Source organism: Falco punctatus, assembly GCF_963210335.1.
Source record: "Falco punctatus genome assembly, chromosome: 5".
NCBI classification, from domain to species: domain Eukaryota; kingdom Metazoa; phylum Chordata; class Aves; order Falconiformes; family Falconidae; genus Falco; species Falco punctatus.
The window spans coordinates 59,593,875-59,610,177 of record NC_137584.1 but is presented as its reverse complement, the minus strand read 5'-3'; the positions used below and the strand labels follow the sequence as shown (position 1 = coordinate 59,610,177).

General features: G+C 36.2%; 2 protein-coding genes across 13 annotated transcripts in view; one reads left to right on the top strand and one right to left on the bottom strand.

The window, feature by feature from the left end:
- Positions 1 to 16,303, bottom strand: part of TRDN (triadin) — a 251,596-nt gene that overhangs the window by 66,539 nt on the left and 168,754 nt on the right. For all 12 annotated transcript variants that reach the window (XM_080389939.1, XM_080389943.1, XM_080389945.1 and 9 more), the window contains 5 exons: positions 14,742 to 14,792; positions 14,185 to 14,235; positions 9,035 to 9,085; positions 7,183 to 7,233; positions 6,547 to 6,597 (listed from right to left, as the gene is read on the bottom strand). In XM_080389939.1, coding sequence (XP_080246065.1) covers positions 6,547 to 6,597; positions 7,183 to 7,233; positions 9,035 to 9,085; positions 14,185 to 14,235; positions 14,742 to 14,792 — 255 coding nt within the window. The remainder of the gene's footprint in view (positions 1 to 6,546; positions 6,598 to 7,182; positions 7,234 to 9,034; positions 9,086 to 14,184; positions 14,236 to 14,741; positions 14,793 to 16,303) is intronic.
- The window catches only part of CLVS2 (clavesin 2), a 242,221-nt gene that overhangs the window by 186,040 nt on the left and 39,878 nt on the right, over positions 1 to 16,303 (top strand). The gene's annotated exons all lie outside the window — the stretch shown is intronic.

The following is a 16,303-nucleotide window of genomic DNA, read 5'->3' as shown; positions in this document are numbered from 1 at the left end:
TGAAAATGTCTTGGAAACGCCAAAACCTTGAAAACACTGTTTCTTACACAACAATAGTCTGTTCCATGTAGGTTAATGACCCAGCAGTAGCCAGGAGCAGATATTTAGTCTGAATACTGTCAAAGAAGTGATTTCTTCCACAAACACTCCTGTTATGTTCATATAACAAGCAATTGGTTTTCATCCCGACACATGAAATTTAACTTCCTCTCTAAATTTACAATATTTAATTATGAAAATTTGGGCAATGAAAACTGCATTTTGATACAGATATACAGTTCCTCTGTGATGTTTTTGAAGAGCCCTTGACTTTGATTTGTGATTTTCAATCTTACCATGATCATACTAATTAATCTCAAAAGTAATCTGAATCTTTCCTTTCTCCTTCTATGAGACCTTTGCTGTTCTTTCTTAGCCCACTTCAGTGCAACATTACCATGTGAGAGTTTTGTATATAGCACTACAAACGAGATGCATCTTTGATTTATGCAATGGCTTTAAAACACAGTATGCATTTTTCCTAATGCATCTGCATATGGAAGAAATTTTTTCACTTGACTTGTCTGCAGTAATACTTAGGTGCTTTCTTGACGTTACATAGTTAATTTAGAGATAATTTATTTTTTAATATTTTCCCTCCAGTATATATTACATTCTATTAATTGACACTAAATTTTCTTTGACATCATGCTATCCATTCACTTTGTAAATTCAGTGTATCACAGCCCCTTCTGATCCTGAATTCTTTAACTAATTTTATGTCATCTGAAAATTTCATTACATTACTATTTCTATCTTTTCCTGTTAATTAAGGAACATAACATGAGTCCAGACATGGAATTGTAAGTAATTATTCTGTAAACGGGTTGCAAGATGAAAATGAATCAATTGCTCTCCGCTTCCTAATCAGATATTTATTTCCTTCACTACTCTTAGGCAGCAGCTATTTAGTTTCTGCAGTAATTCCTATACTGGAACTTTCCAAAGGCCTATTTAAACCATTCCATAAATGCTGTGCTTATTACTTTGTTAAGATATTCAAAACATTTATTACTAAGACATAATTTCCTTTTGCGGAAACCATGCAGGCTAGATCTCTGTGATGTGATTTAAAAGTATTTGCTTTTGTTCTGATTTTAATTATGATATCATTAATTTTCTGACTGATTTTTAAATATCTGGATAACCCTAGCATAATTTAAAATATTATATATTTACCCTGACACACTTTGAGACAGACAGTAGTGATTTGGCTGAAGTTGGTAGAACTTTTGTTTTAGTTCTTTCTTACATTTGTTTTGGTTATAGATATGTAAGTTATAGTAAAATAAGATCAATCACAGGCTCATCCCATGTCAGGCATTCTGTGATAATTATTCATAGTATATGGTTATCCTGAAGTGAAAACCACCTTGTGTAGGCAGCTACAGCAAAGCCCACCTCACCATAAATTGTCCATCTGTTCATAGCTCGAGAAGAAGGTACTGTTTTAGAATATTTAAGAACCTTATAAAGTGATATTACTCTCTCGGGTCTTCTTAACAGATATTTTATCTCTCTCTTCCAGTCTTTTTGAATTCAGAATTTCTCTTATCCATGTCAAGAGAAATTTTCATCATGTTAAGAAACTATAGTTAAAAGAACCAGTATAGTGAGCAAGAGAGGAGAATTTAGCCTTTAAATTGCTTGGAGCATCTGTGTTTAAAATGATTCTCATTCAGGAGCAGGAAACACCTTTCCTGCCCCTTTCCTCCTCTGTTGAGGTTTTAATGAACCGGTTTGGAGAAATAACTTCTTATTCAATTATCTTTATGCATTTTACTATTAATGGGCAAGGAAGATGTTGAGGTTGAACTCCCCTGCATAACCTGACTATTCCTTTTGTCCTAATTTGTAAGACATAGCTGTCAGATCTAATAAGAAAAATGTAATTCGCTAGATAACTTCCCCAAAAATTTACAGTTTTTCTCTTTATTGCCAGCAATGCCTTAAAGAGAATATACACACACACTGTCTAAAATGAAAGCAACACAGGTGTGCAAGGTCTGTTTCAGATTATCAGGATTCACACTGTAATTCACACTGGAGTATCAGGCCCCCAGTAAAATCCCTGTGTAGAGGCGGTGAGTGAGTGGTTACGTTCCTGGGTAAGTTGCCTTTGACTGTGTGTGGAGACTGGTCCAGCCTCTCATTGACAACTAAGGAAAAGGCAATCCTGACTAACAGCAGAAGCCTGACTTCTATCCCTGTCTGAATCTTTGAAACTTGATGCCTAAAACATATGAAGATGAACTCAAGTACACTCTCAAAGACAGGCACAAATTTCTGTTTGAAAATATTACAAAAGGCCAAGGAGCAGGGCAGAGCTACCCAGGGATTTGATCTCTCTCCTGCATCAGAGAGTGCAAATCTCTTTTTGCCAATATAATTTTTCAGGGAGATTGCCCAAAGTGCAAAGAGTTTTTGGAGAGGGACAGTTTTTTCCTGCATCTGTGTAGAAAAGAGTGCAATTGAGCCATAAAATGGCAAAAATCCAGAGGGAGCCTGGTTCTGTCAGCTGTTGAGAAGCACATCATCCCAGTCAGAGAGAATGCTGGGTTTTGATCTCAAATATTATGTGAAACAATACTATTATGCAACAAGAATTTTGTTTTATTGCATAAACATGTATAAATAAAAAGTTAAAGTTATGCATTCAGAAGACTTTTCAGAGTGCTATTACAGAGACCTGGGTGTCCCAGCATGTAGCAGTCCCTGCCTCCAGGAAATACCTTAAGTATCAGTAGACAGACTTTCATTTACAAATCTGTTTTAACTACTGAATGTATATTTCTAGTTATATGTGCAGATGCTACTTAATCAGCTTGAATATATTCCTTAAAAAAAAAAGTAATAATCAAGTATGAAACCTTAAGGACAATGTTACACTTCATATTTTGCCAGAAAACATACCTCATCTTTAATTCATATATACTGTTTTTTGGAATTAAAATTTTATCTCCTTCTTTTTATAAAATTATATTCACTCATATTATGTAGGGTATTTCTGTTCTTTTTCTCTTATTTTCTAATTTCTTCTAGTGTCTATTGAAGACTTTCTGCAGAGAAGTGCTGACTCACAATGGGAATTTTATACCTCCCACTACGACTCAGTCTTGGTATTTATATATCTGTCATTACCTTGGTGTTGATTTTTAAAGCTCTGATCTTTTCTTGAAGTGTTTATTATCAGCAATGTTCAGCAATAATGTTCTGTAATGGATGGACCATTTCAACAGGCTGATATTGCAGTTTTTATAGACCTGATATATTTACCTTACGTTTAGGTCTTCTTTTATTCAGAGTTTTCTATTGCAATTCTATATTGAGCTTGTGTGAATTTGACTCACATTTCAAAAATGCATTTATCTTAACAAAGGGGTTACACTGTGGCCGCTTCTATTAATACAATTTACAGATTTGACAGATCTCTGCAAAGCAGCAAGTGCTAATCAAACCACTGCTGTTTCTCATGGTGGTTTTGGTTGGCAAGTTTAAACTGAAATGCCCACTGAAGAAGCTCCCTGTGTATTCTCAGTCAGATAAAAAAGATACCAGTGTTTGCAAAGGTGACCTCCTGCTTACACTTTACAGGGCAATGACCACAAGATTTCTGGGACACTTTTCCCTACAGAGGCTTTTCACAAACTATCTGCCTGATATATGTGACATGTCACTTATCACTGTGAAGAAAGAGAGGTCTGGTGAAGCACAGCATCCCACATGGATGCTTAAAGCCACTTTACGCATTGGGGTTACACTCTTCTGACAGAATGTCAATGTCTTGTCATACATATTCAGTGTCAGTTAGTTGTATTTGCTTTTGGAAGTGCTGCATTCTTATGAATCCCAGCAGCTGAGAAAGGGCTTATGAAGACCTGCCACAGGGAACAGAAAAGATAGAAACAACTTTTAAAAACCTGCAGCCACTAAGCTGAACTGCCTTCAGAGTGAGCGTGTATAGATTTGCTGTGTCATGAAGTTTGGTGACTGGAAAATGACTGAGATCTATTGTAGACACTAAAGTGGCATCACTATGCATGTACATACACCCTGACATCTTCCCACTCAAGTTGCACTTTCCTGTTGCAGTCTTGCTCCAAGGTCCTTGAAGGATCTGCAGTCCTGCTTAGAACAGCTACTTTACTGACCTGAGATACACAGAACTTAAAAAGAAGGCAGTTGGCCTGACCATGTGTTTGGCAGCAGCTCATCCAAGTTCTTACAGAGATAGCTGGACTCAAAGAGAAACGCTGTCACTGCTGTGAGGTATCACTTGCTCTCAGTGAGCTGTGCAAGGCATCAAGTACATCCACAGGTGACATGCAAGGCTGTATGCAAGCCGGTAGGAAAAACTAAAATGAGTAGTGCTCATTTCACTGGTAAAGGCTGTACAGACTCAGCACCATTAGTCCCCAATAAATTACAGCATTGCTCATCCAAATATCCTACTGTTACTATAAAAAAACCAATTGATTCGAGTTCAAACTTCATCCAAGCCATTGCTCTTTATCAGAAAAATCACAGTTGTTTTTTATGTGACCTTGTACTGCAGTGGAGTTAAACTCAGCATAAACATTCAGATCTTCGTTCTGGTCTCTTGACAAGTAGCAAACTGTAAGACTGTAAGATGACACAACAGCACAGAATCTTGTACATCTCTTGCAGTGTTTTAATCTATAGGTTAAAAAGTTAGCCCATCTGGAAAAATCATGTGTGATATAAAAGTTCACTGGGAACATAGCTCATATTTTCTGCTGCTGTATCATAAGGAAAATCTTGCATGTGTCGTATAAACTACTATGGGAAGAAGACTTAATTTTATAAAAATCCCCAAGATAGTGAGGTTAATCACTTCTGGGTACTGAGGTTCATTCTCAAATATACTGAGCACAAAACACATCATGTGCAGTCAGTGGAATTCTACAATGTTTAAATAAACATGTCCTTTCTTGAAAGAACTCAGTTTGGAACTTGTTATTCAACAGATGTTTCACTGGCTGATCCAACTGAGTTAATTAAGTCCTTTTTAAATACTTGTTTTTTGTATGGTTGAGTGAGTGTTTGACACTTCACTGAAGCTAATTTATTAGCAGTGCAGCTAAAAAACTCTTACAGACATGTCTTACTTTTTCTAATATTTGATCTTTTCTAATAATTAGTATTTTACTTTTATTATCACTCCGATTTAAAAATATTTATGGTGATCTGAAGACAAAAATTAGATAAGGACTGCAATGGGAAGCTCAATAGTCAAATACTTAAGGGTCTAATAAAGGTTTAACTCATCATTAACCTACCTATGTTTTACAGGTATGTTTACAAGAACCTACCAGGGAGACCATAGACCTTGCTTGCCTGAAGCTCAAAATAAAAAAAACCAGGTTGTATTAAACAAATAATCAATGTACAAAAAAGACCCCTGCACTTCGGTACTCCCTGTTGAATAAAATAAAAAAGTGCAATAATGCATCCTGATTTTGCTAATGTCATTCACCTTGGATTGAAAATCCACGTTCATCTACTTTGACTGTTTTAAAGAGTTCCAGACTATTTAAGCTATAGTTCTTTTCATTGCACTTAAGCCTTCATTTTGCTTCAGAATGATACAGCTGTGCAAAGTAATAGATTTCTACTGTACTGCTATATACTACCTATATACACTGTGTAAAACAGCTGCACTTACAAACCTGCAAATGTTATCTTTCATAGCTTTGTCAGAGAAAATATTGCTTCATTATTTCTAGTGATCCTTAGGAAAAATGTAAAGATAGAAAGTAATATTATTCAATTACCTGAAGTACTTTTCAAAACTGACTGGAAGTTTTAAAAATCGACTGCTATATTCCCATGGCTCAAATGACTGTTAGTATCTAGCAAGTTGTTATGTGTTCTTATCCGTGTCAAATTATTTGCACATTTAACCTGACAGACTGCTTTCTAATGAGCTAGTGGTATTTAATCAATATGCAAGTCATGTCAAAGTAAAATTAAGTTTTGTTTGAATTTAGTTGATATGAATAAATAAACATGAAAGTAGTTGGTTATATTATAATAACAGTTTTATCACTGCCTAAAAGTGCCTAATATTTGAGAGGTACTATAAATTGTATTTGATTTTTATTTGACGGCTAATGCTGATATTTCAATGTAAGAAGAGAGAGAGAAAAGCACAATCAAATAACGTGTTATGGAAGAAAAGTAAAAACCAATCTGAAATGACAAATATAAATTGAAAAAATGAGACAAAATTAAGAACGAAGAAAGTAAGTCCTCGTAACTTTAGTCTATAAAGTATCACTGCTACAACTTGCTTGTATGACCCTATATATACCTCTTATTTATCAGCCAGGTTAAATGAATGTCCAGCAGGAAAAGATGCCATTCAAGGATATTTATGGATGGCTAAGTGAAGAAACTAGGATTTAATTTAGGAATACTTGCACAATGGATATATTCTCTCAACTGAATCTTATGTTAAGGCTCAGCTCAGCTTGGGGTTGTTACCTTTTTCTTTAGTCATAGTCGAAGCCTTCATTTCTTTTCCTTTTGAATGGTCTGGAAAAGATAACAAACACAATAATTGAAGGAGAAAGTTAGTAATATAAGTATACACTGTGCCCATCAGTACTGTAACAAACATGCATAACACCATATCAAACAAATGCAAAAGAGGTAAGTGTTAAGAATTAGAATTTTTGTTCACTTCAATAAAAGGCTCAACTTAAGATTTGAAAGCAAACAAAAACTAATTCCCACTAAATTAGCTGGTAAAGTTTCTGTGGTTCAAACCATGCACTCATTCCTGTGCAGCTTATCGTTTCAGCCTGCCATGTGAATTCAGTAACAGCTCTGCTACTAATTCACTCAGAATAGACGAGCATTCCTGCTGCAGCATTGGCTGTGAAGATCAGGCAGTGGTTAAAGAATACCACAGTAAGGGTTATGATCTTATTATCTCTGAATTGTATCAGACACTGCTCTTTCAATACATCAGATCTATTAAGTGAGAGGAAGCTACGTTTAGCTGCATGTCACCAAAAGCTTGTAATTCAAAATATATCAAAACTGCACTGAGATACCAGCAGACCCTTTCATGAGGTTGACTGGTTATTTCCCAACCACATAATGATAAGACATTACCCTTTTCCTTTAAAGCTGCTGGAGGCTTCACATCTTTTCTTTTAACAGTGTCTAAAAAGAAACATTTCATATTTTTCGCAAGTCAGTTTAGAGAAATAAGATGACACTTGAAAAGAAGGCAAGTCAAACAATTTGTTATGTAGACAGCAAAAAAGACATGATAATTAAATGGATTTAACAGCACAGAAATAAAGAACAGGACAAAACAACGAGGTCATTCATTCATCTTTTAAACTTGAATATACAAAATAATAAGATTTCAGTATGTCATTAGTTTTTTCATGTTTTGAGGAAACAGTTAAACTGTCTTTCAAGTAGGCAATGAAGAATAATAACTTACAAAGAGGAAATAAATTCTATAGAGCGGTTGACATCAATGGACTTTTCTTTTGCGAAACCCAAATAAAAAATTAATCCACACTGACAGAATTAAAATATTAGGAATACTGGTCTTGAAAGCCAGAGGCTGCTGATAAAGGTAAGTGGGAGTTTTCTTTATTCAGGAGTGACAAAAGGACCGGTTACTCATTCAGGACTCCATTATCCTTTTAATATCAAAGAGGCCATATGGGTATTGCCTGTGAACAGGATTTCACTTCCTGCATATATATAGCCTTTTAAAATCACAGGCAGGCTGAGTATAAAATAAGAGCAGTGCTCATCCTTTGAATGTGTGCTTATATATCTTATGTCACAATGAGTGGTCCAAGAATGTAATTGTATCTTTAATTTTTCTGCTGTATATGATAAAGTATTAAAGGAGATGACAAAAACCACTGATATTCTAGTTCTCTCTTTCTTTATCTGACAAGGCAGAACAAAAGACAAAAGAAAATCCAGTTGGCTAAGCACAAATGAAGGAAAACTAGGATCTTGTTGTGGTGCCCAGGTGAGACGCATGGACTGACAAGAGCAACAGAGGAGAATTCTGAGCCCCAAGTTATACCCTGGCTTCATTCCATGGAGTTTTCACAAGGAATAACGCATTCCTCCCAGAACTACCTCACTTTGCTGTATGACTACTCAGTACTCTACACTATGCCAGCGATGATCTGGACTGCATTGAATATCACCTTCTTCCAAAAAAGTGGGAATTTGTCACAATTTGGACCTCAGATGTGCCTTTATAGCTCAGGAAGCATGCATAGTTCTGCTAGCCTTTGCTGTTCCCCTTAAGTTTTTGAGCTGTTTCAGTACTCTTCAGAAAGGCATCAGTGGCTGTGAATCCTTTAATTCTTTGTATCAGTGTTCCGTACATGTCACATTGCAACAAATAGGGTTTTCTCCAAATAGACACTATCAAACAGTCCATGATCTCTGTGTGCACAGCTATCAGGCCAAGCTCCTGCAACTGAAAAGATTGGAGACATATATGTCTATGTTGACAGTAAATTAGGAAAAAATCCTGACTTCTTTCAGTCATCCTCAAACAGCTGGATCTGTCAGTAGTCTCAGACAGTCTCATTCTTAGTCAACCACATTCTTGAACCATAGCCACATGAACCAGTTTTAGTCTAGGTTCCCTGCAAGAAAGTCACCACTGTAGGATTTAGACAACTTGTTTTTGGCAGACTAACATCCAAAAGTGGTATAAAAATCCATTTTGGTGTTTCCCCCAGGATGCAATTTCAAATATCTGAATTTAAAAGAAGCCTAGGTAGTTACTAGTGACCCTACAGGGGATCTGTAAAGCACAAATCTTGTTAAAAACAGTATCATGGGTGAAATGATCTAAACATGAACCAGGATGGGTCCGGTTTTCCATCTTGGTATATTCCTACTGAAGATCTGTTTCTAGCATTGAATAGCTGTTCTGATATTCAGCTTTGAACTTCTTAATTTCTGCACTTACCTTTTTCCTTTGACCCCTCTGGATTATTGGGATTTTTTCCTTTCAGGGAATCTGTAGGGAGATAATTATGATTTTGAAACTTAGAAGATAGGACTGCCCTTCTATATTTAAAAGAAAAAAAAAAAAAACAACAAATACTTAAAGAGTAAGACTAAAATTATGAACATAAATGGATGCAACCTTGACCTGTCTTTACATTCTGTCTAGTGACCACCTTGTATTTTTTGAGGTGCAATAATGTTAGTAGCAAATTCAAGAGCAGAAGTTACTATAGATCGCTCTGTCTTTAGAGATCTCACAGAAGGAAGAAATTGGAAAGGAGAGGGGGAAATGCAAGTAATGACATAGGATTAGAAATTCTTAGGGCTGTATCCAAAACTTCATGCAGACAGAAAGGATTATTCTGTTTTCTCTGATAGTCTGAAGCCAATTTTTTTCCTCAGCCTCTCAGGAAGCATGCATTCAGAGTCAGCAAGCACAAGAAAAACACACAGTATGTTGTAAATAACTATTTTTTTTAAAAAACCAATAGCCTCTTGACCTCTTAAGTGTATGTACCAGGGAAGATTAGGAGGATAGTTTTTTCCAAACTGAGGAAGTAATTTCATAGCTTTATGAAAGTATGTGGTTTGAGTGAGATAATATCATAGTTTTCAGGGTGCTGAGTAAACCCAATTGCACTACATCTGACAGGATATAGCACCTAAGGATCTAGAAAAAACATGCACTTTATTCCAAATGAAAGTTAACCGAATCTTCAGTAAAACAGATAAAGCTAAGAGAAGATCCTTTCCAAAATAAGTTTAACTTTGATCATCCTCCTGGCTGCCATGGTACCAGGAAGCAATCCCACTTATCCATCTGGCTTTAAGTGCGAGTTGTAACAGAAAAAGTACACTTCCAGAGTGGCTGAAGCTGTTAGGGAAATCACACCATTCAGGGACAGGTACTTAAATTAGAAGCTTGGTCTTCACAATAGCAGGTGGACTTCTTCAGGGGATTGAGAAAAAATTTGCAGTGTGAAGACTGAAACCTTTTGAAGGAGCTTTTATGTTGACTGTATAGGAAGCCTTGAAACAACAGCTACCCAACCTGACCATTTTACTCTGTGTGTAAATTTATGATCTCAAAGACCAGCAGTCATTGTTACAGCCACAGGCACAAGCCATTGCCTTTGCCCTTGTAGACTTGCTGGCATGTGCCCATGAGGGGCTTTTTTTTGTCACCTCTGTAGCAGATGTCCCTGAGACTTCCTGTGATTTGTAGCTCCTAAAGCAGCTTCAGTAGTTTTGACTGTTAAAACTTTTGGATAGAGCTATCAGTGCAGGACACTTTCTGTGGTATACTGACTTCCCTACCGAGCCAAGGCTACTGAGATCACCAGTCCTGTTCAAATTTCTGCTCTCAATGGACCACTTTCCTGCTGGTCCCAGAAGAGGTAAAACATAAAGTTGGCTTAAAGCCAACATTCACTTTGCTGCTTTCTTCCTGCATCCTACTCCAGGGGTTAAGATGAGTCAGGTTAGGAAGATGGTATGGAAAGATGGAGCATCAGCAGTGTGTGAACTCTTCAGGATAAAGATGTAGTTCTCACGCAAATGACAACAACAAATCAGTACATAGAAATAGGAGGAAGTATTAACAGAACACACACTGCATTTCTGTAGGTGAGTCTCACAACATAACTTTCTACTTTTAAAGAAAAAAAGGGTGTATTATAAGTTAAGGTAAAAAATGCTACAGGCAAGATGTTACTTCCTTTTACTTCTACCTCAAATGAAGCACAAGCACTGCATGGCAAGTGCAAATCAGCACATTTGTTTCTTAAATGACAATGTGCTATTATGTATATGGCAAGAAAGAAATACACACTACTGACTTATTTCCCCTACCAATCTGTGTATAAAAATAAATAGGGTTATTATCCACACATAAGTGACATAAGGAAAGATGCAAAGATATCCCAAAACATGACAGAAGCAAACAAGAGGGAAAAAAGGAATATTTGTTTGGAAAACAAATCATGGAACACCGGGTAAGAGTGGATTTAGATTACCTATAGAGCACAAATACTGTCACTTAATAACTCAGCATAGTGCACTTGTAGCAAATTTCTTAGAAAAATTAAGTGAGGAGTTACATATGATGTATCATGAGCTTTTAGTGTCACTGTAAAAGACTCTGGATGAATGAGCTTCTGCTCTGATTAGCTGGGTAAGACATTTACCAAAAAAACACATGGCAAATTATACCTGAGGGTTTAATTGACCTCACATTATTTGAATATACTTATGTTAACAGAAAATCAGCTTTTATATTCATTATTGTAAGTGGGTTTCTTCAGGAAAAAGCTGAAAAGCCAGTTATAAATTCAGAAGGATTCTTGAGATGTCCTTTATCACAAGACAATGGAAATTATATTCTTTCAGTGTTCTTCTTAATTACTGCCAATAAAATTAAACTCTAAGATTGAGGACATTTATTCAGGTCATAAAATAGATAAGGTAACATTGTGAGGTTGTGATCTATAGAGTATCCCAGCAGTAATTCCCATGTTTCAGGGTTTAATTTTTCCTGTCCCTGCTTTAAGTAAAAACACTTGTTTTTACTTAAGGACATCATCCTTGTTCATTCAGACTTAGCCTATCCTTCAAAAAGAATGAGGTCTCTTTTATTGCATAAGGTTCCAGGCAAACATTAATCATCACAAGTATTTAACACCTCATCTAAAAACGCTCTTTTATTTGGTTTTACATGAATAGTAACAAACTCCCAAGCTACCTAATTAGCATGCATATGCAGTCTTAAATATCCTTACTTTCCTGTGTCCTTCAATATATTTTTATTTGCCAGAAACATCCACTTCAGGAAACAGTTTGTAAGACACCAAGTTGCAAACACTGAAAAGAAGCCCCCAGTAACTTGGTCAAACTTTACAGAGGCCCACTGAAGAGGCTTGAAGAGGTCATGGAGAGGGGAAAGAGTGGCATGCAAGAAAGGCTTTGATTAATTTGTAAGTTACAGTTTGGGCAAATATGGTGACTGAAGTAGGGGATTTATAGTGCTAAATATATGTTTGTGCAGCAGAGTAATTCAGAATGCAATAGGGAAAGCACATAGCCCAGAAAGGCACCAAGATTTCTAAGGGTTTCTCCCACACAGCATTATAAATTCTTCCTATGGAGTCTTTCTTTGCTGCCAATATATTTTGGACCGAGCTATTCAGCTTGCTAATCGGTACCTGCATTTTTAGACACAGACACTTGAATTGTGCAAGTTTGATGCCTCTTATGGGAAACAGTCATGGCTGCGTCAGCCAGTGCTCTCAGGATCTGAGGGGCCAGGCTCAGCTGGGCTGGACATCAGTCTGCTGCAGGGGCTCAGGAGCCTGAGGTACATTTACAGCTGTATTCAGCATCGAGGAGTAGGTTGAGATCTTGCTTTTAGCAGCAGTAACGCATTGGGCATACATGACAGTATTACATGGGGTAAAGAAAGTGTTGTGAAGCTCTAAATGGTAAGACTTTTGAGTAATATCCTGGAATTTTTACAGATGTTTTTGCTTTGTTTTCCTAAAATGTAGGAAATTGGGATATAACAGAGCCTGTACTGGATGTTTAAATTCAATTCCTGCCTACCTCTTTCTGAAGGCTGGGTGGAGGAGGTCTAACCTGCTCTTTCATGTTAGAAGGACTTGCTAATAACTTAGTAAGTTGCTGATCTATTGAGCATGAGCCCAGGAGATCAAAAGTGGTGCTGTGGGAGCACCCACTGAAGGATGCGCTACAGAAGCTTGTTCAGGGATGGCAACCCCCTTTCCACTGGTTCTAAAGAAACTCTTGCCAAAGAAGAAAAATGTTTTGGGTCTTTTCTCCCTTCTTCTTCGCCCCCGCCCCTTCTCACTGCCATCAGTAATCCTTTGAAAGGAGCAGGCTGAGCATACCTGCTCCATTTAAAGGAAGAGGGGCAGAGCTGTTACTCAAGTGGCTCCTTTAATTTTTCAGCACAACTCCATTAGGGAACAACAGATTATAGACAATCTGTGAAGAGGGCCATGGGACCCCAGGACAGTTTGGATATACACTTCTGATTCAGGTAAGTAAGCTTATGCAAATGGGGCATGTGTACATTGGGAGTAAGCTACACAGGATTTGCAGATTATTGTATGCAGATTATTATAATTTAATTTTAATTTGTGTATAAAGAAGTGATTAATTAGTGATTACCCAGTTAAACAAGAGTGAATGAACAGCTTCCAGGGTTTTGAAAATGTGTCTAGCAATAAGATTATTCCTCCTTCTCTTTTAGATTTTTGTTGCATCTTTCCATAGTGCTTGAACTAAACTCTTCATGCAGTTCTTCATTTGAAATAGCATATAGTGACTATAGTTTAGAATAAATATTAAAATGTCTGTGTATATGGTAGATTTTTTTATTCTGAAGAACCTAAAGAACATGTCAAATAAGACTTATCCATAAACCACTCCTCCTTTCAAATACAGTTATCTCTAGAAAGGAGGAAAGCAGTAAGATGGGTAAAAAGCACCCAGCAAAATAATGGGTGAAAGGAAATTCAGATGAGCTAACCATCTACTCTGATCAAGTTTAAGAGAGACATGGGAACTGTTTGATAAAATATAAGAAATAAAAGAAAGATTCAGACCAATTCTCATGTTGCAGGTAGGTGGCTGAGTGGATGAAGCCACGGGTTTTTAACTATAGCTTTTACAGAGTCCAGAAAGTGCATTACCCACTCATATGCTCATAAATTCTACTCTTTTCCTATTATATCCACAGATTTACACAAGCATTCAGTTCAAACTTTGTTAAGTGGCTCCTATTAAACAATTTGTATTGTTCGGAAGAGTAAGTTGTTAGGAAAATTCTTAACTATTACTCATAGTGGTTTTATGATATTTATTTGATTGATTTTGAGACTTCTGAATGTTAACTAGATCACAATATTTTATATATGTCCTTTCCCCCCTTTTTTTCATGCTATAAATCTTGTAGAATATTCTAACCAATTAAATGTTGATTGGTTAAAATCTACAATGGAAAAGATTTATAATAGATTATTTTAAAATGAAACCCCTCATTCTACTTTGTGTGGTTTTCAAGACATTTTATGTTTTGTTGTGTATTCTTACCTTTATCTTTTAAAGCTGTAGGATTCTTTTCTTCCTTCTCTTTAGCAGGTTCTGTAAAAATAATTTATTAATCTTCAAGCTAGAGTAGTAAAAGGTTAACGTCTAATACCTCTGGGCTAATGATTGATTGAAAAATCAGCGGTTTCTAACTAAGCCCTGATACCAATTAAATGTACAGCACAATGGTTTTTCATCAGTTTTAGCATGCTCACACAGTGAAACCATGAACTTTTCTTTAAGTGTGATGAAAGAACAAAGATCACTCACAACTTATTTCACTTTGCAGCTTGTAATAACAAACATTAACTACTGTTCCTAAATTCTGCATCTGGACTTCTAAATTTTCATACAGATGCTTCATATTACCAAGGCTCTATTTGCACTTCTGATCCAGGTAATGCCAATTAAGTTTTATGATAAATTTACTGAAATAATATTATGCTTATAAATTCCTGACTAAACTGTACCATAAAACCAAAATGGCCAATGCAATGCAAGATTTTTTCCTTGATGCACATAATCTTGGGGTTTTATACAATTTTGTCCTGCCATGTTACCTTTATCTTTTGTAGCACCTGGAGATTTCAATTCTTTCTGTTTTCCAGGATCTGTAAAAGAAGTATTCACATTGATAAAGTGACAATCAGAAGCCGTAACTGAGTGAAACTATGAGGTTTAATCATAAGAGAGAATGAGGTATCTAGATCGTATGAGAGACTGTGACTGTGTATTGGAAGAAACAGCGAAAACTGGAGTGATTGGGAGAGTTGTATGGAACACAACAGTTTCTGTTCAAAGAGTTCAGTCCACAAAATGTGTTTTATCAATTTAACTATGAAACCTATAAAATTTGCAAGCTTCAGCTTAATATGAGAGAAGGATAGTTTTTCAACTTTTTTAACCAGAAAGGATAAAAGTGACCCTTTGCCAATTTTGCCTCATCAGACCTGGCTGTGGCCTACTTCCCTCATCTGGGATTGTCCATTATTGCTGAGTCAGTCCAAGGGCCTTCTTATTGAAGCTATTCTTTTCTAGGGGTCAGATGTGTATTAAATTGAGGGAGCAACACAATAGTGACAAATAGGAGGATGAAGAAGAGTTCTTTTTATTCTGCCTACAGCCAAGTAGTGAAAAGGGCTAGGCCACACCATCCTTGACAGATACTCTATGAGGAAGAGCGGTCCCCTGTGAAAGGCACAAGAAAGTATTTGAACCAGACAGAAAACAAGAATTCTGTTTCAGGCAAAATGTGAGATCATCATTCCAGGTTGATGAAATTGAATTCTTCAAATCTTTTGCTACTAAAATTAAGAAAATAGATAAACCTGTCTCAAAACAGCCTAGTCACAAAGAACAGAGACATGGATTTTGAATTCTTGCATGTTAAGTGAGTGTTTTAACCATCTGAATACTGGTTACATTAATTTATACATGTCATCTGACAAATACTAATTAACAGGTATTTTCTGCAAAAAATTAATACAATGTTCTCCATCAGATATGAAGCAAATATTCTTTACATGGAGAAATCCTGGCAATTCAGTGCCAGAAGATCTTAAAAAGCTCTTTCAGAAGACCCTCTTGGTTTCCACATATAGGATAAGAGGTCAAGACTCCTAATGAGGAGGAGGTTGTGTTTAGCATAGATATGAAAATTGCATTAGCTACAGTGGGTAGCTGGAGTGATAATTGTTTACTGCCTTAAGCACACGCAATGCACAAATTGTTGCTTTTGTTATAAAAGCATGGAAAATATTCAGTAGTAATTTATCATGGTATCAATAAAGCTTGTTCAGGATTTAGTATTTGACTCTGTAAGTCAAACTGAGTTCATGGTGAATCTGAATTGAAGGAATCAAGAAATAATAAAATTTTATTCATGGTAGAAGTAACCATCAAGTGGAAAACCTTAATTTACTGTTGACATTGAAACTCCTGCTCTGTTGGGGCTGACGTCAAAGGATGAATGTATCATTATTTTTCTCCTTCTACATTGTGCTTCTAAAAAGGCAATACTTCCAGACAATATAATTTTTGAAGTAGGAGACTTGGCAAAGGAGTTTTTTGAACAAGGTCAAGAGTGTAATTTTATTGTAATAAAACTGTCTCTTTCCATCCT